This window comes from Poecile atricapillus, chromosome 33 (assembly GCF_030490865.1).
Source record: "Poecile atricapillus isolate bPoeAtr1 chromosome 33, bPoeAtr1.hap1, whole genome shotgun sequence".
Taxonomy (NCBI): Eukaryota; Metazoa; Chordata; class Aves; order Passeriformes; family Paridae; genus Poecile; species Poecile atricapillus.
This window is the reverse complement of record NC_081281.1, coordinates 3,106,899-3,129,696: the sequence shown is the minus strand read 5'-3', so window position 1 is coordinate 3,129,696 and position 22,798 is coordinate 3,106,899. Positions and strand designations below refer to the sequence as shown.

The window sequence follows — 22,798 nt, the reverse complement described above, 5'->3', positions numbered from 1 at the left end:
GCAGCACAGCACCCCCAAATCCCCCTGGACAGCAATGATGACAGCACACAGCATGGGAAGGATTCAGCTGTATTTTGACTCTGGAAGAAAATAGAGGCAGTAATACAGAAGCTTTGCAAGCGTGGATACATACATGACCTCCCAAAACCCACTGGAGTGGGGGGCTTGTCCTGGCACCTTCTCCAGCCCTACCCCGCTGCACTTGAGGTCGGCGGGGGGGGCTGCGGGTGTTTCTCAATCAAGACAAAAAGCCAAGATATGTCAGTGGTTCGTGCCAAGGGGGAAGCTGCACCTACCAGATCCCAAAATCTGTCTCACTCGAACAAAAAGCCTTCCTAGGTGCTTTCCTGGCAAACGAGCTCTGGCCTGGACCAAGCATCTTTCACTTAATCCCTGAAACAGCTCCTGAGCTCCAGCCACCAGAGATAAGCCTGAATAACCACAGCTGAGAAAAGCTGGGGTGAACCCTGCTGGATGCAGTGGCTCCAGAAAAAAGGGCCTGGGGGGGCCCCACTGGGGCTGAGCTTGTGGGACCGAGGTCCATCACCCCAGCTGTCAAATCCATCTGGTCCCAGAACGCAGCTCTGTGTGTTTTCACTTCCCCTACTCCATCTCCACTCGATGCCAGGCGGGATCCAGTGGGGTTCCCAGCCCGGTCCCCACCTCAGCTAAGGCACAACTCGGCTGATTAAGAAAAAGGGAACCCAAAAGGCAAGAGGTGCCTGGGATGGGGAATATGGGGAATACAGTACACAGAGTGCCGGGAGTGCAGGCGGGCAGGGGGCTGGGGAGGGGGCAATGGCCACAGAGAGACTTGGGCATCACCCGTGAGCTGCCAGGAGCCCCCGCGCCAGCACCGCCAGGAATCACAATTCAAAAAAAGAGAAAAAAAAGGGAATTTTGGCTTCGGATCCCAAGAAAAAGGGTTGTAAAGGCACTGTGCTCCGTTTGAGACAGGACAGCAGCCCCTGTGGCACACAGCTCCAGTGGGTATGGCTGCGCTTCTCCCTGTCCTATATAAAAAGCTTTGGCAAAAAAGGTACAATCTAAGGAGCATTTCAACTATGAACTTCTCCTGCGTGGCTGCTCTGTAAACACAGTTCTTTGCGGTCTTTGGCTGAAGTTCTAAAAAATATCTGAAGCTGAAAAGCTATTTTTTGGTTTGTTTTTTTTTATATAGAAATAGATCTTTTCTTTACAAAAAAAAATCAAAGCATCTTTTAGCATTTTTAATATATATATATATATAAAATTCCTGCTATAGAAAACAAAAAAAAACAACCTTGGTTTTTGATATCTTGTTTTTTTGAGGGAAAAAATTTGTTACTTTGGGAAAAAAAAAACAAAACCTAGCTGGAGACGGGCAGGAGCCACAGGAATGCGCCATGGAATTACATGATGCTGCAGTTCTGCACAGCCTGAGCCTGGGAGGGAGAAAGAAAAAGAAGAGAGTTAAGAAGACCCCAGTGTCACCATCCATCTGCTCTGACTGCAAAGTGTCCACTGTAATCCTTTGGATGCCCACAGTGCCCCCACACATTCATCCACCCTGGCCCTTGGGTGTGATAAATAAATCCTCCCAAGCTGGGATGTTCATAGCTCCAAAATTTGAGATTAGTGGCAGGTGATATATGAGGATTATAATATTGACTAAGAATATCAATACAGAATATGTTATAATCTAATATATATACATATATATATATACATACAGTATATATTAAAGTGCTGAAATATTCACGTTACCAGCACGAACACTTGGAATGAGTGATGTGGAGCATGCGGAATGCTCTGGGGTGCCAAGGGGGCCAAGTGCAAGATGGAATAGCGTGGGCAGCTGCACTGGCCATATCCCTTTCCAATCCCTCTCAGAATCTCCCATCCCTTATGAAGAGGCTTGTGAGAGCCCAAAAAGGAAGAGGAAGAGCAGGGGGAAGGAGAGGTGGGAGGGGACAGAACCCCCGCAGCATTGTCCTGTTGGGAAGGACGATGCCAGGAGCGCGTGGAGCCCCAGCAGCACCGGGACAGCCGGTGCTCCAGCACCAGGGACTGGAGCCAGGGTTTGGGAACTGACCTGCCTGCGGGGGCTGGAGCTCCCCAGGAGGTAGTTCCTGGACACCAGGCTGTCCCCAAGGCCGATGCCAGAGTCACCCATGCTGCGGTAGCTGCGGGTGACGGTCACACTGGAGGTGGACGAGCCCGAGGACATGGTGTTGATGCCGGCGTTCTGGGTGCCCGACTTGTCGGCCGGCTGACCACACGTGCCACACACGACCGTGCGGGAGCGCAGGTTGTATTCACCAGGGTCCCCAGAGCCACTGCAGCCCTAGACATTGAGAGGGACACACAAAATGACCTCAAGCTCCTGCCAGAGCCTTCTCTGCCCTGAGCCCTTGCCCTGAGGATGGTGGCAGCACCGGTGTGACCCGGGAGAGCTCTTCACATTAGGCCTTAAAGAGAGCCTGAGTCACCTGTCCTCTCCATCATGTGGTTTAAAAATAATAAAATAGAATCCTTATTATTGTGTTTCTAATCCCAAGTGACTGGGGCCAGCACAATGCCAGTGGGTGACCTGCCCTGCTGCCCTGACTTTGCACCCTGAGCTCTCAGCGCATGGGAGACACCTGAACTCCTGAAAACATCCTCTGGAAGCTTTCTGATGGGAAATTTGCTCTTGGAAAGGATTCAGCCTCCAGATGAATGGGCAGCACTGGCTGCAGGAGCTTGGCTCCTCTGTCAATATAAAAATGAATCACAAAATCATGGAATGGTTTGGGTTGGAATGGACTTGAAAGCTCATCTCATTCCAGCTTCCTACCATGGGTAGAACATCATCTGCTAAACAAGGTTGCTCTAAGTCCTGTCCCCTGGCTTTGAACACTTTCAGGGATGGGGCAGCCACAGCTTTGCTGGCTAACCTGTGCCAGTGGCTCACCTCCCTCATAGGGAACAATTTCCTTCCCAATATCCCATCTAACTCTGCCCTCTAACTGTCAGTGGAAAGCCATTCTCCCTTGTCCTGTCACTCCAGGCCCTTGTCCAAAGTCCCTCTCCAGCTGTCTTGGAGCCCCTTTAGACCCTGGAAGGAATTCTAAGGTCTCTCTGAAGTCTTCTTTTCTCCAGACTGCCCCCCAACTCATGCAGCCTGTCTACAGAGCAGAGAGACTCCAGCCCTCAGAGCATCCTCATGGCTATTTCTGGACTTGCTCCAGCAATTCTGTGTCCTTCTTGTTCTTGGTGCCCAAGAAGTGGACCCTGCACTTCATGTGGGTCTCACAAGGGCAGAGTAGAGACAATCCACTAGCTCAACATGCTGGTATCAGTCTTGGCACAGCTCTTCAGATCCAGAGAACTCAAAGGGAAGTGGATGATGGATGCCCCATTTTCCTCCTGCAGAGCTCTGGAAGAGGCATCCAGAAGATCTTTCACCATCGTTCAGGCACGGCTTGGCCACGATGGCACCTCTCTGCACATGATTCCTGTGGGCATCTTGTGTGCAGGACACACACACCCTGCAGGATGGGCTGGTGGAGGATGCTGGGCTGCAGGCCAGCAATGTTTCTTTGGGAGAAGTGGCTGCAGCCCTGGTCCAGGCAGGCTGCCTGCTTTCTGCCCACTGCCTGCTTTCTGCCCACTGTCTGCTCTCTACCCACTGCCTCCTCTCTACCCACTGCCTCCTCTCTGCCCACTGCCTCCTCTCTACCCACTGCCTCCTCTCTACCCACTGCCTCCTCTCTGCCCACTGCCTCCTCTCTGCCCACTGCCTCCTCTCTACCCACTGCCTGCTCTCTGCCCACTGCCTCCTCTCTACCCACCGCCTCCTCTCTGCCCACTGCCTGCTCTCTGCCCACTGCCTGCTCTCTGCCCACTGCCTGCTCTGGTGCATATTTCAGCTCCGTATGGGGAAAGATGGGCTGAGAGGAAGGACAAAGCCACCTCTGGATTTGTTCCAGCACCCTCATGAAGCACAGAGGACAGAGCAGCTGCTGACAAGAAGAGTTGTCCATCAACTTCCCACCATCTTATCCTCCAAGCAATGTGAGGTACCAGCTCAGCCTCCCTCTGACCCTTCTGGCCCTTTTCATGGCATGTCAGGGCTCCTTAGGGTTGGAGACAACTTCCAGCAAAGTCTTCAAAGCTTTTGTTTAGTGAGCAGCAATCTCCTCCAGATGCCAGAGGTCTGTTGGCTTCTCTCATGCAGTTGTTTCCACAGCAGCCTCCCCACTGTGTTTCCACTGTAGCCTCCCCTTCTCCTGTATGCCTGACCCTGTGTGATGCTGAGCTCCCTCCCACCCTGACTGAAGCTGCACCCCCTTGGAGCCCTTGGAACCAGCAGCATCCCCAGCACCCTACTCACATGGTGATGGCGGTGGTGAATGCTCATTTCATCTTCGTCCTCATCCTCATCGTCATTGATGATCACAGTGCGGACCAGTTTCCGCATGGCCACCTCCTGCAGGGGACAGGAGGTGAGTTGGGAGGTTCAGTGCCTGCCACCCCCAGTGTCAGAACTGCCACCCCCCGTGCCAGAGCTGCCACCCCCCATGCCAGAGCTGCCATCCCCCATGCCAGAACTGCCACCCCCCGTGCCAGAGCTGCCACCCCCTGTGCCAGAGCTGTCACAACCCGTGCCAGAGCTGCCACCCCCAGTGCCAGAGCTGCCACCCCCTGTGCCAGAGCTGCCACCCCCAGTGCCAGAGCTGCCACCCCCAGTGCCAGAGCTGCCATCGGCTCTCACCTCCCCGTTGGAGTTGATGAGGGCAGTGCGCAGGCTGTCCCCGGAGCCCCAGCTGCTCTGGGCTTTCCACACCACATTACTGGGGGGGCTGTGGGTTGCTCCAGCTCCTGAGGCCCAGATCTAGGGAGAAAAGCAGGAGAAAAGTGACTTCTCAGGTCTGCAGACTCCACAGCCTGGGGACGGGGGTCTATCATCACAAAAAGCCACCACAGACCAACCACTCCATGTAACCAGAGGCCTAGCAAGGTTTGGGATCTTGCCTTGATCCTCCAGCAGGCAGTGACTCACCGTGACCACCTGGCCAGCCTTCAGGGTGAACTTCGGGGGGAAGCGGTAGGTAATGGGGGGATCGTCCCCATTTTGCCGCTTGATCTGCCAGTTCCCCATCGCCTGGTCCTGTGAGAAAGAGCAGCGACCCTCAGAACCCTGGTCCCTCTCCAACTTGTCCCATTCACATCCTGCCCATAGGGTGAAGCAGGGCTGAACCTCACCCCAGGGACTCTACAGATCTCCCCGAATGATGTCTCACCTCGTTGGACTTGTTCCTGAGACGGACGAACTTGCCCTCCAAGTCCACCTCCTCCACACCAACCCGGCCACTGGTCCGGGCATGGTGGGAGAAGCTGGTCCGGCTCTCACTGTCCTCCAGCTTCCGCTTCTTGGAGGAGCCCGGGGTGGACAGGTGGCTTCGCGATGCACCTTTGTGGGATGAAGGGCTGGGGGACAGCCTCAGCCTGGCAGGGGGAGAAGAGGAGATGAAGTCAGTGAGGACACAAGGGCTGGGACTCACGTAGCCCAAAGGTGGGCACAGCACCCCGCACTCACCGCTCCTCCTCGCCCTCCAGCAGCTTGCGGTAGGCATTGATCTCCATATCCAGAGCCAGCTTGATGTCCAGCAGCTCCTGGTACTCATCCAGCTGCTGCTGCATGCGTGCCCGCATCTCAGCCATCTCCCGCTCCTTGTCGGACAGCAGGCGCCGGTTGGTCTCGCGTTCCCTGGCCAGAATATCCTCCAGATCATGCAGCTTCGCTTCCTTGGCAGCCAGCTGTAGGGAGGGAAGGTGAGGGTGGGCCACTCCACCTGGGACCATGTCCAGAAGGGGACCATCCATCCCCAGGGCAGACATCCCAAGGAACCCTCTGGTCTCAACTCACTTGCTTCTGCAGCTGGCTGACTTCTGAGGAGAGGTTGTCAATGCGGATCCGGGTCTGCTGCAGCTCCTCGTGGGCAGCACCCACCATGTTGCTGTTCCTTTCAGCCGACTGCTTGGCATTCTCCAGCTGGGGGACAGGACAGGGGGATCAGCAGCTCAGCACCCACAGCCCACCCGTGCTCCGTGGGGCTGGAGGGAAAGGAGAGTGGCATGAGGAGGCTGCTCACCTTCGCCCCGTAGGTTTTCTCCAGTTCCTCCTTGTAGAGCCTGATCTGGGCTTCGTGCTGGCTCCGCAGCTCCTGCAGGGCCTCAGAGAGTTTGCTCTCGAACTCCCGCTGCCGCCCATTGTCGATCTCCACCAGCCGGGTTTCGTGGCGCCGCTTGGTCTCCCGCAGCTCCTGGGGACAGGTCAGGGGACACTGTGTCACCTCAGGGAGGGGACAGAACAGTGGGGGTTACTGCAAGCGATCCCAGCCCCATTGCAGCACATCACAGCTCACCTCGCTGTAAATGTTCTTCTGGAATTCCAGCTCTTCCTTCAGGGTCTGCAGCCGGTTCTCAGCATCCACACGGCGCAGCATCTCATCCTGCAGCTGCTTCTTGGCTTCGTTCAAGGCACTTTCCAGCTGGCAGGAAATTGAGAAATACCATCACAGCGTGCTCTGGGCACTGCACCTGGCATGGCTGGGGACTCACCACCCAACTGCATCTGCCCCACAGCCCCTGGCATAGCAGGGACCTGGCAGCCCCCCGGCAGGGGGGTAAAAAGGGATCCCTGGGTCAGCTGGAGACAGAGCTGCCACTGCTCACCTTGGCCACCTGTCCCCTCAGGTCCCGCACTTCAGTTTCCAGATTCCTCTTCTCACCCAGGGCTGTGGAGAGCGCAGCCTCCTTGGAATTAAGCAAAGCCTCCACATCCTTAAGGCGTGCCTGGGCAGTCAGCAGGTCCCCTTCCTTCTTGGCATTCCTGCAGGGCAAAGGGTGGCACAGGTGAGTGGCACAGCAATAATAATTACAGTCATCAGGAAATTATGGAATTGTTTTGGTTCAAAGGGACCTTAAAGCATATCTAGTTCCACCCCCTGCAATGGGCAGAGACATCTTCCACTATCCCAGGTTGCTCCAAGCCCCATCTAATCTGGCCTTGGACACTTCCAGGGATCCAGGGGCAGCCACAGCTTCTCTGGGCATCCTGTGCCAGGGCCTCACCACCCTCACAAGGAAGAATTTCTTCCCAATATCCCATCTCACCCTGCCCTCTGGCAGGGGGAAGATATTACCCCCTGTCCTGTCACTCCAGACCCTTGTACGAAGTCCCTCTCAAAATTTTGGTGTCCCTCTAAGTACTGGAATGGACTCTAAGGTCTTGTCCAGCTTCTCATCCACCTAAACCTCCAAGTTCTTCTCCGCAGGGCTATTCTCAGAAAAGCCTGTGCACTGTGCCCCAAGCACAAAGAGTGTCACACCTGCCCCCCTCTGATCACTCCCAAAAAGGCTGCACCACTGTCCCTAACCACCACCCACCAAGGGGACCAGCATGTCCCAGCCACCCAACACCCAGCCCTAGTTTGGATACTGGAAAGCAGGAAGGGCTGGGAATGACTGGCAGAGCAGGAAGAGTCTCACCCATGTGCAATATGCACACCCACGGCATGGCTGCATCACAACAGACCAGTGCTGATGGGGCTGGGGCATGGTGGGACACAGGACAGCACGGTGGGACACTGCAGTGTGTTGTGCTGTGGCACAAAGTGGTGCAGCATGGCATGGATCTGCACTGTGAGGTGTGGCAGAGCCCACCATGGCATGATACAGTCAGATGTGCTGTAGCGTGGCGTGGCATCGTGTGACACGAGGCTGGATGGTGGAGGAGCTGAAACTGCCCCACAGCCAGCGCTGCCCACCTGAGGTGGCCAGGCAGAGGAATCTGTGGCACCCTGCCAGTGCCAAGGGTTTGATGCCTCTCCTGGAATGGACAGGGAGCACCAGGCGACGAGTGGGGGCCGCACTGCCATGGCTGTGCCTCGCCATGAGCTCAGCTACTGCCCAGCAGATGCAGAGCTGTGGTGCCTCAGCCCCCCAGTCTGACCTCTGGCATCACCATCCACACACCCCTGCACCATCCTGGCCCCCACTGCCCCCTCTCTTTTCCAGCCCTCTGACAGCAGGTCAAAGCCATTCCTTACAGACCCACCGTGTGACCAGGGAATCTGATCTGGCTGCGCCACCAAGACATGTACTGGAGCTATTTTGGTAGGTCCTATAAAAAGAAAAGACCCAACAGCCCCCCAGCAGCCACTAACCCCAGGGTGGGATTGTCACCCCACCTCCCTCAAAATGAGGTGTGGGACTGGCGGGGGTGGAACGTGCCCGAGGAACGGGGGGAGCCCCTCGGCCGTGGGCGCGTTCCTGAGCCAAGGGGTCACCAACAGCCGGGAGTGGCTGCGGCACCGCCGGCACTCGGCCCATCCCAGGGCAGGATCCAGACCACCGGGAATGGGACCCAGGACCAGCAGGGATGGTGTTCCCAGACTCAAAGATGCAGGATGTCAGAAGCTCCTGGACTGGCCAGCAGCAGATTTTCCTGCATTTCTTTATGTTTCCTGACCCGAGCCAGCGTGGAGAAGTTATTCTGTTATTCTGCAGACTAAGGCAAAGGTTTCAAAATCCCAGGATATTCCATGTTAAAAGAGCAGGAATTCCACTTCAGGACAGTTTAAAAAAATAACAATTCCTACAAGTACAGTAACAAAATTCAGAATCACTTAAAGTGCTGCTGTCAGGAAAAGCAGAGCCCAAGAGCCTCTGGGAATCCAGGAGCAGCTTGCAGACTTTTTCTTGGAAGTGAGTGAAGATCTATCTTCCTTCAATTACTGAAAGCTCCTTTCCCAGCCCAGAACACTTTATTTTGGTGTAAAGGGCTCAGTATGACATCTTGGATCTGTAACGAATTCTAGAATATTTCTGTGATTGGATTTTCACATTTTAATGTTTGGGGCTCTCAGGTAAGAGGGTCTCAACGATATGCAAAGAGTATGATTTCATAGTCCATAAATTCCATAAAACAGCTTCTTTTATGTCTAGATAGCATTTAAGCAGCCTAGAGAATTTGGAATTTAGCCCACAGTGGAATAACTAAGAAATGCTGCTGGTCCTCCTCTTCCAGGCAACCACAGTCTCGCTTGCTGGAGCTGCTGCTGGAGCTCTGTGCTGGGTCCTTCCTGTTCAACCCACTCCTTTTGTGCCAGTGACTCACAGGACAAGAATGCCAACTGGGAGTGGATCCGAGGCTCCAAGGCTCACTGCAGCCAGCATTTGAGGCCGAGTTTTCCCATCTGGCCCTGCCTCATCCCTGCAGCCAGCGTGGCCACCCCAGCACCGCCGGCAGGGTCCAGTCCTGTCGTTCCTGGTGGTGTGAGCTGCTATGTGACTTCAGGAAGAGCTCATCCCTGGTGTTCTGCTGCTGCTTGTTGCTTACTGTGCTGGCTGTGGAGGTCTGGGTACAGCTGGAAGACTCCAGCTCTTCAGGATACGACTCTTTCAAGGGACAGTGGTGCCACGGATAAGTGACAAACGGAGGGGAAAGTGCTGATGGTTCCACTTGTGTCTGCAGCAGATTCGCCCTCTCCAGGGACCAGAAATATCCGGGGTTCTGGGCATCAGTGCCTGGAAAGCCCTGTAGTAAATCCCAGATGACTCAAGGACAAATCCCTTTTCCTTAGAAGCCTCCTGTGCTCAGCTCTGGATTCCACTGTGAGGAGCAGAGCCAGAAGCCTGGAGCTCACCAGCCATGGGGCTGAGCTGGGAGTAATTCTGCCAGAGGGAGAGAGGTGAGACAAATCCCTCTCCTGTCCCCTTGCTCTGGGGGTCCAGTGGTCCCAGTGTCTGGGACTTGAGCATCTCCCCCCATATTCCTTCCAAACACACCCTGACCCCAAACATGGCAGCAGCCTCTGGATAAGGGATCAGCACACAGGTGAGTCCTCTCTGGCCTTGGGGAGCCCCAGCCCTGTCAGCCCTTCCTGCCAGCAATGTTGATCCTGCTCCAGCCCAGCCAAGGTTTGGGTTCTCCCTTCTCCTGCCCTCAGGTCCTGCTTTTATTCCTGGGAAGCCTCACAGGCTCCAGCTGGCACTGGGCTAAAAATAAAAGCTTCCATGGCAGCTGTGTCACTCCCACTTCCCTGGAGAGGAGGATGAAGACAGACCTTCCTCCTCCTCCCCAGAGGGTTTCACTGGCCTCTCCATTCTTCCTGCTAGATCCTACAAGATCACAAATTCCCTAACGAAAAGGGAAGCAGAGACTCATTCTGGAGGTCTGGGTGCCTCCAAATCCCACAGGATTTGATTCCCTGTGCTGCGAGAGCCATGGGTAAAACCAATCCAAGAGGAGAAAAAACAACAGAGGCATCAAATACTCAAGAAACAAATGTCTCAAGAGACAAGATGGAGAGAAAGGGGGCCTCAAGACATTTTATTTTTAGCTTTTAAAAGCAGGAAGAAGGAAAAAAAAAAGATTGAAAATTGCAGCTGAGCTGCCAGAAAATCCAAATGTTAATGGAAAGTTGGATCTGCTCTGGCTGCGCTCAGCACAGACACGCACGAGGCTGCAAAGTTGATGCGATGGATTCAGAGCGGGCTCAGGGAGAGCCCCACAGAGCAGCATCTGCTACTGCTCCCCCTCCACTCTGCCCCCAAATCCTAGCCAGAGTCACCAGAGCTTGTTGGAACAGCTCCAGCCATGAGCCCACCAGGCTGCTGGAAAGATGCCAACACTCTCAGAGATGCCAGAGCCCACCCAATGCATTTTTAGGAAACACTCTTTGGTTTCCCTCTCCACTATTAATCCCCACAAGTGTTCCTGAAGCCTGGGCAGCCCTGGGCTTCATACACTGGAAGAGAACCAATGAGTGGGATGGAGCTCATAGAGGCACAGGCGTTTCCCTCCTTCCCTGCCTCCAAATTGCAGCTGCCCCGCCCTGGAAAAGGTGCCAGCTCAGGGAACTCGCTGGCTCCTGCCCCATCAATAAATCTTTAGAACATCTGCAAATTCCCCAGGACTGCAGGTCCCACCTGGCTGCCAGGGGCCACAGCTGCCTGCTCCTGGCTATGCAGGCTGAGAACACTATCCCAGAAAAGGCTGTTGCTCCCATGCTTACAGCTTGGAACCCGAGGCAGGAGTGGCAGTGTGTGCCCACGGAAGTCTCGGATTGCTGGGAGGACTCAGGGAACCCGCTTTACCCCACCTTGGGCTTTGTTCTCCATGGCGCTGCCTCCAGTGCCAGGGATCTGTCCCAGGATCACCACATGTACCCCCAGGATCGCTCCCCCATCCCAGGGATCATCACCCCATTGCAGGGATTGTTTCCCAGCCCCAAGGATTGTTTCTCCATCAAGGACTGCTCCCCCATCCCAGGGACCAGGGTCCCACAGGACAAGCGGCAGGGACAGCACGAGGAAAGGCGGACCTGGAAAACCTCTGCAGTGGGGCAATGGGAATGTGGCAAAGCAGCTTCTCCCAGCTTCTGACTCATCTGTGCCGCAGTGCCTGTGCCAAATCACCAGGATAAACACAGGCCTGTCTCCTAGCAGGGGAGCTGGAAATAGCCAGCCTGATGTATAGCGAGGACAACGTCTGCATGGAGCCGGCATCCTGTTGGGCACCAGAGCCCTGCCAGAGGCAGCTGGGGATGCCAGCTGTTCACAGCTGCATGGAAACAGCTTCCACCTCTGGCATCAGTGGTGCCAAAGACCCTTCCTGGTGCCAGGGTCAGTGCTTGATATCAGTCCCTAATACACTCATGGCCACATGCCCATCCACGGGGCTGAGGGGCTCGTGCAGCCCCTCACGTGTTCAGCCCCTCCACCTGGCCCCAGTGGAGCAACTACAGCTCACTGGCATCTCCCAAGAGCTGGCCTTCCCCTCCTGGAATTGGGATCTGGCCTTTCCTTGCACTCTTAAAATGAACCAAAACTGCTGCTTTGCTGGGAACCAGGAAAAAGCCTTTCATGGGGAGGCAAACGGACTGCCCTGTCTAGGATTGCCCAAATCCAAGATGTTCCTGTCCCTCCACAGCTCCCATCACCAGGAACACTGCTGGGAGCTGTGGGTGCACACAAACTCGAGTGTGATGGAACCTGACTGTACTGATACTGCTAGGAACCAGCCACACACATCCCCTCTGAAGGTCTGAAGGAGCTCTTCTCCTCCTGGCTGCATCAGAGCAAAGACCTGTCACCACTCAGCCTCCCCTCTCGCACTTCAGCTTCAGCAGCATCACAACCAACAGCCACGCGCTGCTGAACAGCTCATTTAAAAAAGCACATTTCTGAGAATAGATAGTGTATTAATTTTCTAGAATGAACAATGTTGCAGCTCAGTGCAGGCTGGGGAGCCCCAGTGTTGCTCACTCCCTGTCCAGGCTGTCACGCCAGCTGGTGACTCACCCCAGCCTCCACCAGCAGCTCGGAATGGAAATCCCGAGTCACCAACTGCTGTTTGGGCTGAGTCCCCCATAGTAACAGGACAGTCAGTGGTTTTGGAGGGTGGATGGCATTACCAGAGGGGTTTCAGAGCTGGAAAAGGGGGTTTCATCCTTTTGCCATGTGGGAGTCATCAGGGGGATGGGAAAGACTTGGTTTTCCACAGCCCACGTTGTTTTTGGGGGAGGTTTGTATCGGGCATAAATCTGTGTCCCTGTACAGACAAAGAGCAGGACTTGCCCTGCATGGACAGGTCTGGAGTATGCATCACAACATCCCAGCAGGTCTGCCAGTGCCTGGGAGACCCCCTGCCACCTGTGGGACTCCATCTGCTGCCTGTAGGAACCCCTGCTACCCACGGAACTCCTTTTCCCAGCTGCCTGGAAAAGCTCTGCCGGGGTGCAGCAAGCCCCAGGAGACAGAAGCAAAGATGATCCTCCAGTGCAAGGAGGATTAACCACTGGAGTCCCCAGTGCTGGGAGCACACAGAGCCCAGCAAAATCAGGGCAGGAATTCCCTCTGGGGAATGTCTACCACCAAACCCTGGCTTACCTGGAACAAGCCTTCAGGCTGGGGTGACATGCAAAGGGCTACCAGCTGAAACTTGATTTAGCAAACCTGGCTCAGTCCCAGATCTGTTACCAGAGCTGGTCCTGAAGAGCTTGGGAATCTGCATGGCACTGGGAAAACCTCACCACTGTCTGTGCAGATTCTGAGGGGATGGACTGACACCACCGTTTCCAGAGGGAGGCCAGTTCCTTGCTTGAAAAAACTGCATTTTCCACTGAAAAAAGTCACCAAACACTTGAACAGGCTGCCCAGGGCAGCGGTAGAGTTGCCCCCTTCCTGGAGAGATTTAACAGATATGTAGATGTGGCATTTGGGGACACAGTTTAGTGGTGGCCTTGGCAGGGCTGGGGGAACTTGATGGTCTTGGAGGGTTTTTCCAACCTAAACTATTACGTGATTCTATCTCTTTATAAACCTGAACATCTCAACTGCTCAGAACACCACAATCAAACACTGGTCAACCCCACTCTCAGCCCAGGCTGGGCACAACCCAAACCCATCTATCCCAAACACACCAGCCTGCCTTTTCCTAGCTTCCCATGAAATCTTGAATTGGGTTATCTAGAAGACACTTGATGGCCTGGAATTGAACCATCCTAAATATAGATTAAAGCAATAATACCCTTCATCAAGAAAAAGAAGCTTGCTAAAAAATGCTTGGAATTGAGATGGAAAGAATTTTTTTAGACACAACTCAAATATGTAAATAGAGCACCTTCCACATTGCTCAATTCCATCTTCTGAGAGCAAGATTTCAGTAGGAAAGTCATGAGAGAAAAGCTTTGAGATCATGGAATATCCCGAGTTGGAAGGGACCCACAAGGATCATTGATTTCAACTCCTGCACATGACAGCCCCAAAAATCCCACCATGTGCTTGAGGGCGTTGTCAGCTTGTTTTCCCAACCCCAAATTTGCTAACAGTTTGCATTGTCTACTGCTGACTAAAGCCAAAGCCTTTGGGAAGAGGGAAGAAGGAAATTCCAAGTCTTCATGGCACCACTCTGAATGCTCAATGTTTTAACAAGTCAGTTTTGTATCATTAATACAGTTAAATTATATGTTAAGTAATGACAAAGTAACAATTAAGCTTTGGTCTGGATGAAATTTTCACCCAGTCTTGACTATCTTTTCTTCCTCCAACACAGCCAAAGCCAGTTTTTGAATAATTGGGCTAAAACTTAATGGGAAAGTTGTGGGTTTTATTTGGTTTTTTTCTGCACAGAACAGCTCTGAGTGTTGTCCCTCCATGGAAACCCCATTCCACTTCAATACATCCTTCTCCGGATGAGCGAGAAATGCTAGGCCCATAAACCACCATCCCAAAGGATGAAGACAAGGCAGAGATTCCCGGTGTTTCCCTGAGAGATTGGGCATGGCAGGAGCCTTACAAAGGGAGATAAAAACAGGGAGTTGAGTCACTTCTGTTAGTCATGTCTTCAGGACCAAGAGCGCTGTGGGACAACGGCTGTAAGGTTGTGTTTTGCTGGGAGCTGGCGACACAGCCAGGATGTGGAGCAGGAATGCAATGCCAGCCCCAGGAGAAAGGAAACTGCTGCCAATGGGCAGGTGTGGCTGTAACTCCCCTTTCCTCTGCTCACTCGCGCAGCTCCTGAGCCTACAGGGGTGATGGGAAGGGATGAGGAGGTCACTCTGTACCTGCTGCATCCCGATCCACAACGGAAACCAGGTCCCTGTGCAAGGCAGGACAAGGCAGAAAGGAGCCAAGAGAGGCAAAATAGGGGATGAGTTCAACACCTCATTCTTCTCTTCAGAGGCAGCAGTAGCTCACCCTGTTTTTCATAAACTGGGTACGCAAAGCTTCCGGCCAGCAACATTTGCTTAAGAAACAAAGCAGGGGTTTGTTGGATTCAGAAGCCACATATACTCCTGGGAACAAAAGGGTTTGCTGTCCCAGCTCCAGCAGTGCAGATAAAGGCAGACAAGGTGTTTACATTGCCACAAGGTCTGTTTGTGTGTGGCGGTGGCAGCGCGGGCTGCGCTGGGGCTGCCGATGTTGAGTCACTGCCGGCACCGGGAGCTCCGGCTGCTGTTGGGGTGGCTGTGGGGATGGGGATGGATAGGATGCCATGGGGAAAATGCAGCTCAGCACAGGGATGAGCAGCCACCAAGGTGAATGCCTGCGTTTTGCTGTGCTGTGTGCAGAGCTGCCAGCACACACAACTCTGCCCACTCTCCCTGCCAGTCTGTGCTGTGCCGGGATGGAGCCCAGACCTGCCTGGCACGTGGGCAGGAAATAAGCACTTCCCCAGAGCGAGGACTGCAGATGTGGCATCCCTAGAAAGCACAATTTAGCCCCAATTGCTGCTTGCACAGAACTGCCTGTGAACAGGACCACCATGAGACGCTCCAGCCTCCCCACCACCTCTCTCCTGCTCAGCCTCACATGCCCACAACGCACTCACCACCAGCAAACCCCAGTCTGCTGGCTTTGTGCAGCTGCAGAGCTGAGGCTGGGATGCACAAAGCAGCATCTCTGCCCTGAAAGGGGGGCCTGGCAGCCACTCAAGCAGCAAAGCGCGATGCCCAGGGGTGAGGCTGCTCTCCTCAGTGCTCTCCTTCCCCGCTAAAGCCCACGGCATGGAGGCTCAACGTGGAAAACTTCCCCGGTTTCTCCCAGTGCAGCCCCATGGCCCGCGGGGGAGCATCCCCGCACCCCACGGCTGCTGCTGGGCTGCCATCGGGCCAGGAAGGAAGGGACAGAGCGTGACTGCCGGGGGCCCCCCGAAGCACAGCCCCACGGTGCCGCACCCTGCTCCAGCCCAGAGACACATGGCTGAGCGTGACTCATCTCCCTGCTCTGCCAGGCCTGATCCAGAGCCCTTCCACAGCCATGGCACACCCACTGCACTGCACAGAGAGGGGGGCACGTGGCTCCTTCCACTGGGGACTGGGAGCTGCAGTGGGGCAGCTGGCCCACTCAGTGCTGATGGGGCCAAGTTTCCTTTGGGCTCCCACCCCTTCTGAAGCCCGCATTACACATCCACACCAAGAGCTTGGATGTCCGGGCTCACGTGACTCAGATGGGGTTTTAGGGGGAAACTGTGTCCGTCCTTAGACTGCTAATAAATAAAAACCCCAGCAAAGTTCTGAGCTCCAGGTGAGCACTGCAGCGTGGAGACACCAAGCTCTGCCCGGCCAGGATGGTGGCACTGGACTGGATGGCAGGAGGACGTGTGCGTGGAAAGCAGCAGCCAGAGCAAGTGGCTGGAGCTGGCTTTTGTGCAAGAGGGAGGAGAGACCTCTGCTATCAGAACCTTGCTCCTACAGAGGTGCTTCTGAGCCACTCACAGCCCCGACACAAAAATTCAACAGCTTCAGGAGAGCCCACATTTGTTTCTACCCTGGCTCCACCGCCTCTCCACAGAGACACGGCGCCAACGCCTGCAATGGTGCAACCCCATAATTAAGGAAAGTACAGCACAGGCAGGGCAGGGCAGCACCTACCTTGCACCCTGTGTGCTAGGGAACTTTGTCCCTGCTGCTGTTGCAATTCCTAGCTCTACTAACCATGGAAAGCAGAAATAGAGCATTGGCTGTAGCTTGGGGGAAACCCCAAGCCAAAGGCACCTTCACCTTCATTGGGAAAAGGTAATTGGTTTATGGCAGAGAACGTGAAATGTTGACTCAGCCTCACCAAGAACAGAGGTGTCCCAGCCCCAGCTGGGTTTTGTGGTATCTCTGTGGGCTGAGTTCAATGCACTTCATTAACCAACACTCCCAGCCCTGGATCACACCATGGTTTATGGACATGCTGCACCATCCCTCATACACAGGAACAAGGAAAAATGCCTATATTTAATTATACTCTTACCAAGGACATGGAGTGACTGGGAAAAGCAGAATGGCTTTGAAAGTGAAAGGGCAGATTTAGACAAGGTATTAGGAAGAAATGCTTCCCTGTGAGAACGGCGAGGTCCTGGCATCACTTGCTCAGAGAAGCTGTGGCTACCCCATCCCTGGAAGGAGAGGGCTTCTCCTGGGTGGCCAAGAGCCTGGCTGTCACCCAGATGTCTCTGCAGTCAGGGCTGCAGCTGCCACTGCACCAGGTGGGGCTGGGGGACTATGCCAGCCCCCACAGCTGTTCAGCTTCACACTGGGGATATTCAACCCTTGGCAGGGAGGGGAAGGGAGCAGAGGCAGGTGGGCACCCAGCCCTGACACCATGCTGTCTGATGGCAGCTGTCCACAGAGACAGGTTTTACATGGCACTGGCTTCAGCTGTTTGGGAACATGCTGAGCTGGTCACAAAGGAACAGGCTCAGCAAACAACCTCACAAAGAGCAGGATGGCAAAACAGGTAATGCAGCCAGTGGTGGGACAGTGGAAGGTGATTCCCAGCTCATCCTGAACCCACTGGGCTGACTTCCCCTCTTCCTGGGGAATCCTCCATGACAGTCCTAATTTTGGCCGGGACCAGAGGGAGAACTCTGGTGACTTCCTCCTTTCCTGGTTGCCAGCAGTACAAAAGGAAACTACACTTCCCAAAGGGCACAGATTCAGCAGAATATGGAGCTGGCAGCTGCCCCACATGTCCCACCCTGGCTGGGCCACCCTCTCTGTCTGCATCCTTGAGCACCACACTGGGAACAACTCCCTGTCCTCTGGGCTCCAGAGTTTGAGTGTTGGTGGGATTCAGACAAGTGAAGTGACACATGCAAGGCTGAAAAACACTTGTGGCAGCATGTAGGACCAGGGCAGGCTGGGACGGGCTGTCAGGGATGGATCCCTCCCCACAGCAAATGCAGCCCTGATTCTCTTTGTGATTGCTTCTCTTTAATCCCCAGCTCCAAGGATAAAGTCCTTAATTTGCCAGAGTGGATCCCATCATCCTAAATATATGTAAGGCAAAAGGATTTCCACTCACTCCCTTCATCCCTCAGAAAAGTGAGAGGATGAGCCATGGCTGGAAGACACTGGCAAACACACAGCAAGGGAGTGAGGTCACAAACCAAAAGCGCTGGAGCACGTTTTTCTGCCACAATTTTTCTTGGAAAAAGAGGGGCTGGATGTTTGCAGAGGTGAGAATTCCTCTCCACTGGGAACAGCTAATGAAAACCTTCTCCTTGAAGAAACGTTTTGCCACAGAGCCCTCCAGCCCTGCACAGCAGGAGGGCTGGCATGCCCAGCCGTCCTGAGCTGCTGGCTGCAGATGTCAAGGGACAACCAATGTGTCCACAGGGCTGGAGATCCAGAGTGGCGTGTTTAAGAGGGTCCCAGAGAGCCACGGATGTCTGGATCAGCCCAGCTCTGCGTTGACAACTCCCCCAGAATATCCCCAGCTGCACAAGTTGCTCTTTGTTTGCTCCGAAAGGGCAAAGCCTCCTCCCAGCCAAAGCATTCCCTCCCTGGCAGGGATTCCATGAGGCAGACGGGGGAGAAACCCAGGAGCCTGAGGTTTCACCCCACGCAAAATGTTCCAGCACAAGCTCATCGCTGCTGAAGGAAGCACACGGTCCCCCCGGCAACACTGAGCCTTAATTCTTTTTCCTCCCTTGTTTTCAACTAAACAGGTTTTGTTTACCTGTTCCTGCCCGGAGGGTCCTCGCTGAACAAAGCATGGGACAAAACCCCCTTGGGCTGGGGAAGGGCTGTGAAGTTCACCTCCTGGCACCCCACTGCTGCCTCCCTTGCTCTGCCCTTGGATGAGCTTCCTCCCTCCTCAACAACGTTTGGGGAACAGGAGATTTGTCCTCATTAGGACCTGGGATGAGATCTGGGCCCTGGGAGGAAGAGGCACTGCCAGAGCACTGGCCTAATCAGGTTAGGGGCTGCAATTCAGGAAGGCATCGCTCATCAGCCACAGCACTAACAAGGGCTGGTTCCTGCCTTGGAGAAGGGAGTTGGTCACTGTGTGGCCACCACATGGCCATTCCTCACCCATGGAGTGAATTCTTCAGGGGGCCTCTCCTACATTATACATATTCTACACCCCTGTGTCCCCTGCTTGCACTGACAAACGTCCCCCATTTGTGGGATGGGATGAACTCTGATGGAGCAAGGCAAGGGCCGTGGCTCTGTTCACCCTGAGAGTCAGAAGCCGGCTTAAGGAGAGGAGGCAGTGGGCAGGAGCGAGCACAGAGCCTCTCTCCATCCATGCTGGAATCCAGGTGTCCTCCAAGGAGGGGGACACAAGCTTGAGGACACCAGGGACAGGGGCATTTCAGACTAGTCCTATCTCTACCCATGGCCTGGGAAGGGGTGATGCTGCTGCTGCCAGCACCCCTCAGTCACCAGCCACCCTCATTGCACCCTCTGCTTTGCCTGAAGTGTGGCTACAGCACAGGCAGAGGCCATCCAGAGCTGGGGACACATGTGGCACCAGGACAGGCAGGATTGCCCAGAGGGGGCCCTTATCCTAGGGCACAACCAGTATCGGGCTGTACAGAGTTGAGGGTCCCTGTGCAAAGAGCCAGGTGGGCATTTTGGGAAACCCCTCCTGGATCACCACTGGGAGCAGCCTAACAGGCAGGGGGAAGATCCCACTGGGAACTTCCCCAAGAGAAGAGCGGTTGGCCAGGAACAGAGGGGTGCCAGGAGGCAGAGAGCAGGCAGCCCAGCTCTTCTCAGACCCTCCTCTACCCATGCAGCTCTTGCACTCATGCATTGGTACTGGTTAGACTGGTCTCCTGTTTGCACACCTTCTCCCCCTCCAGTCAGCACCTCTCTCCCCACCCAGACAGAGCAGCCGGGACCGTGTTACATCCAGACACGTCATTCCCTGGCACCCCGGCCCCCCACCCTCCCTCTGTGCTGGGGAGACAACCCCTGCCTCGGGCAGCGGTGATGCTGTGGGTGCTGATAAGGCGGGCCCGGGCGCCTGCCCTGCGGGAGATACCCGGCGCTTCCCCAGGGCTGACGGGCACAGCGAGGGGGGCAGAGGGCTGCCAGTTACTCATTAGCCAAAGTCTCACTGTGCCAAGGACAGTGAAGTGGCCCCAGACCAGGTGCTGACCCAAGGGCTTAGGGTGGGCAGGGACAGCGGGCAGAGCAGGCACATCCCTGCCCAAACGGATGGCGGGGAGCAGAACAACATCTGAACAGAGCCCTCCCGATCCCCCCCACAGTTGTGACCCCTCCGCAGGGTTGGGTTCGTGGCTGCCCCAATCCCTCATGCCCCAAAGATTCGGGACACCCCAGTCAAACAGCAGCATCGCAGCTCGGCAGACGATTGTGCTGCTCTCTGAGCAGCCCCGCCACATCGAGCAGGTCCCCAGGGACACAACATAAGCTGCAGCCTCCTTGAGAGGGTTCTGGGGGTTGGAGAGCAGCTCTCATGCCGCGCCCTAGGAAGAGGGGACAAACCAGAGGCAGGAATGAACAGCATCGGCTTCCCCCGCATCTCCGCTCTTCCATCTCACCGACGGTGACTCAGAGATGACTCAACACGGAAAACACCCCTATCCCCCAGAGCCCCGCGCACCAACTGCTCTCCAAAACCCACCGAAACCCATCTCTCAAGCACAAGCTGCTCTAAGGGAACCCCCGCGACCCACAGCACTTCCTCAGGGGATTTGGCAGCGCTCGGGAATAAGCACAGAAGCTCCCGGAGCGAAGCCTATTGCAGGGAAAAATTCCACATCCGTTTTCCACACGGCCGGCTCCACAGCGCAGCCAGCGCCCAGCTCCCCTCCAGCCACGGCTGCGGGCCGCGCATTTTTTCCAGCCCTCGAAAGATCGTGGCCAAGATAGTTCTGGGTTTGCATAAGGCAGAAAAAACCTTTAAACAGCTCAGCTCCTCCTCTCACCAGCACTCGGATCCCTGGGATCCGAGAGCAGGGATCTGGCGAGCAGCAAACCACCTTATCCGAGGACGAAGCTGCAGCAGCGCACGGGAAATAGAAAGCTAAATATAACTCGGCATGGCTCTCAGAGACGACAGTAACAGGCAGCACAGTCCCTCCCTCCCAGGTGGAATATTTATGGCATCTACTAAGGAAGTTAATTTTAGCCTCATTTGGTACAGGCTCAAAACGAGGCGTCCAGAATAAGAGGCAAAAGATCAAATGGAGTAAGAGGGGGCTGTCCCGCCACTGCCCAGCCCGGATCCGGCTGTGAGCCAAAGCTGATGACGGAAAGGGATCCGCTCGCTCCTTCCCTGGAGCAGGATTCGGGGAACTGGGCGCTGCAGGGACACGTCCCGACACCGCACGGGCTGGCAGAGCCCGGGGAAAGCCCAGTGCCAGCCCCTGCTTGGCCAGCAGTGACATTGGCCAAGGAGCCCCGTGTCCTCAGGGGACCTGTGCCGGTAACCGATGACAGACCGGAGGAGGGCAGAGGTACCCAGGGGCAGCAGGGAGGGGTCCACGAGGGGGGCATTTCTGACGGCAGCGAGGAAAATAAAAGAACCCGATGGGAAGCGGCTCAGCGCGGACTGAGAGCACATCACCCAGTGACAGCTGGGACAGCCGAGGGACCCCACAGCGTGGGAGCAGCTTGGCACAGGGAGGGTTAAAGCAAACAAAACCTGGAGCAGGTTCTTCAACCGGTGCCAAAGACAGCAAAGGAAAATAGGACGAGCAGGCGAAATCCGTAGGCAGGACAGAGCCAGCTGGCTGGCACGGCTTCCCGGGCTGTGCCGGAGCGTGTTTAGGAATAGCTCCAGCATGACGAAGGCAGAGGGGCCGCCAGCCCGGCGCTTGCGGCCCGCATAGCACGGACCCTGCCGGGGGCCCAGGGCATGTCTGCTCTGCCCCAGCCCCAAGCGTCCCCAGCTCTGCTCCCAAATTCCCGCTCCAAGGGCATCCCGGCCAAAGATGGCGCTTGGAAGGAGAGCAGGAATGACGAGAGAGCTTCTCTCTTCTTTTGGTCCCTACCACAGGCACTCCAGCCCCGGCCAGGCCACGGATTTTTCCTCTCTCTCCCTGCCTCCTCCAGTCCCTCCTTCCTCCCTCCCGGCTCCCTGCCAAGCATGACGCCAGCACCCGTCCCGCTGCAGTCCCCCCCATCCCCAGGGCACTCACCGGGCCTTCAGCTCCTTGTGCTCCTCCCGGACTTTACTGAGCTCCAGCTGCAGCCGAGCTCTCTCCTTGGCCACCGAATCCAAGGTCTTGCGGGCATCCGCCAGCTCCGACTCGTAGGCAGCCTTGATGCCCGAGACCTCGCGGCTCACCACCTCCTCGGACTCGGTGATGCGGAGCCGCAGGCCGGCGTTCTCCAGCTCCAGCGAGCGCACCTTGTCGATGTAGACGGCCAAGCGGTCATTGAGCTCCTGCAGGTCCTCCTTCTCCTGCAGGCGGGTGATGCGTGTGGGGGACAAGGGGGTCCCCGAAGCCCCGCTGCGGGTGCTCCTTTTCTGCGAAGGCGTCGCCATGGGTCCGGCGTCGAGGCGAAGGGCACGGCTCAGGTCACAACGCGACAGTCCCACACCACCCGCCCAGCTGTCGCGGCAGCTCCCGGGCTCTGAGTGACTTGCTTATATCCCAGCTGGGCTGTTCACTGGGAGGAGGAGCTGCGAGGCGGCGGCGGGTGGAGTTATCCAAAACCTGGGTGGAGACAACTCGCATCAGTGCCAGCCCTTCCTTAGGAAAGGCTGGGAAAATATCTCTGGGTAAAGGGGCCTTGGGAGGGGGTCTCTGGAGACACAGTCCGGGGTAACCCTCTTCCACACCCTTTTCTAGGCTGGACTGCAGACTGCGGGGACTTGGCCAGGGAAAAGGGCACCCTGAGAGGGGCTGCAGTGAGGGGGTGCAGCCAGGCACCCCTAGCAGCCTTGGACTGAGCCCCTCCAGGACATTGCTGTCCCACAGGACAGGGCAGACAGCATCTCAGCAGCAGCCCCAGAGTGTGGGTGGTCCTGGCACACCCTGAGTGCAGGAGACACAGACTGCACGGGA

At 55.7% G+C, this 22,798-nt stretch overlaps 1 protein-coding gene across 1 annotated transcript; it reads right to left on the bottom strand.

The window, feature by feature from the left end:
- Positions 1–51: 51 nt before the first annotated feature.
- On the bottom strand, positions 52–22,396 carry LMNA (lamin A/C). The gene is made up of 12 exons (XM_058860327.1): positions 21,926–22,396; positions 6,703–6,859; positions 6,393–6,518; positions 6,120–6,290; positions 5,894–6,019; positions 5,564–5,784; positions 5,268–5,472; positions 5,027–5,134; positions 4,739–4,858; positions 4,358–4,453; positions 2,075–2,326; positions 52–1,424 (listed from the first exon to the last, which is right to left on the bottom strand). Exons 1-12 carry the CDS (start codon positions 22,273–22,275, stop codon positions 1,392–1,394), a joined length of 1,965 nt encoding a protein of 654 aa, XP_058716310.1. The 5' UTR covers positions 22,276–22,396; the 3' UTR covers positions 52–1,391.
- Positions 22,397–22,798: the final 402 nt, after the last annotated feature.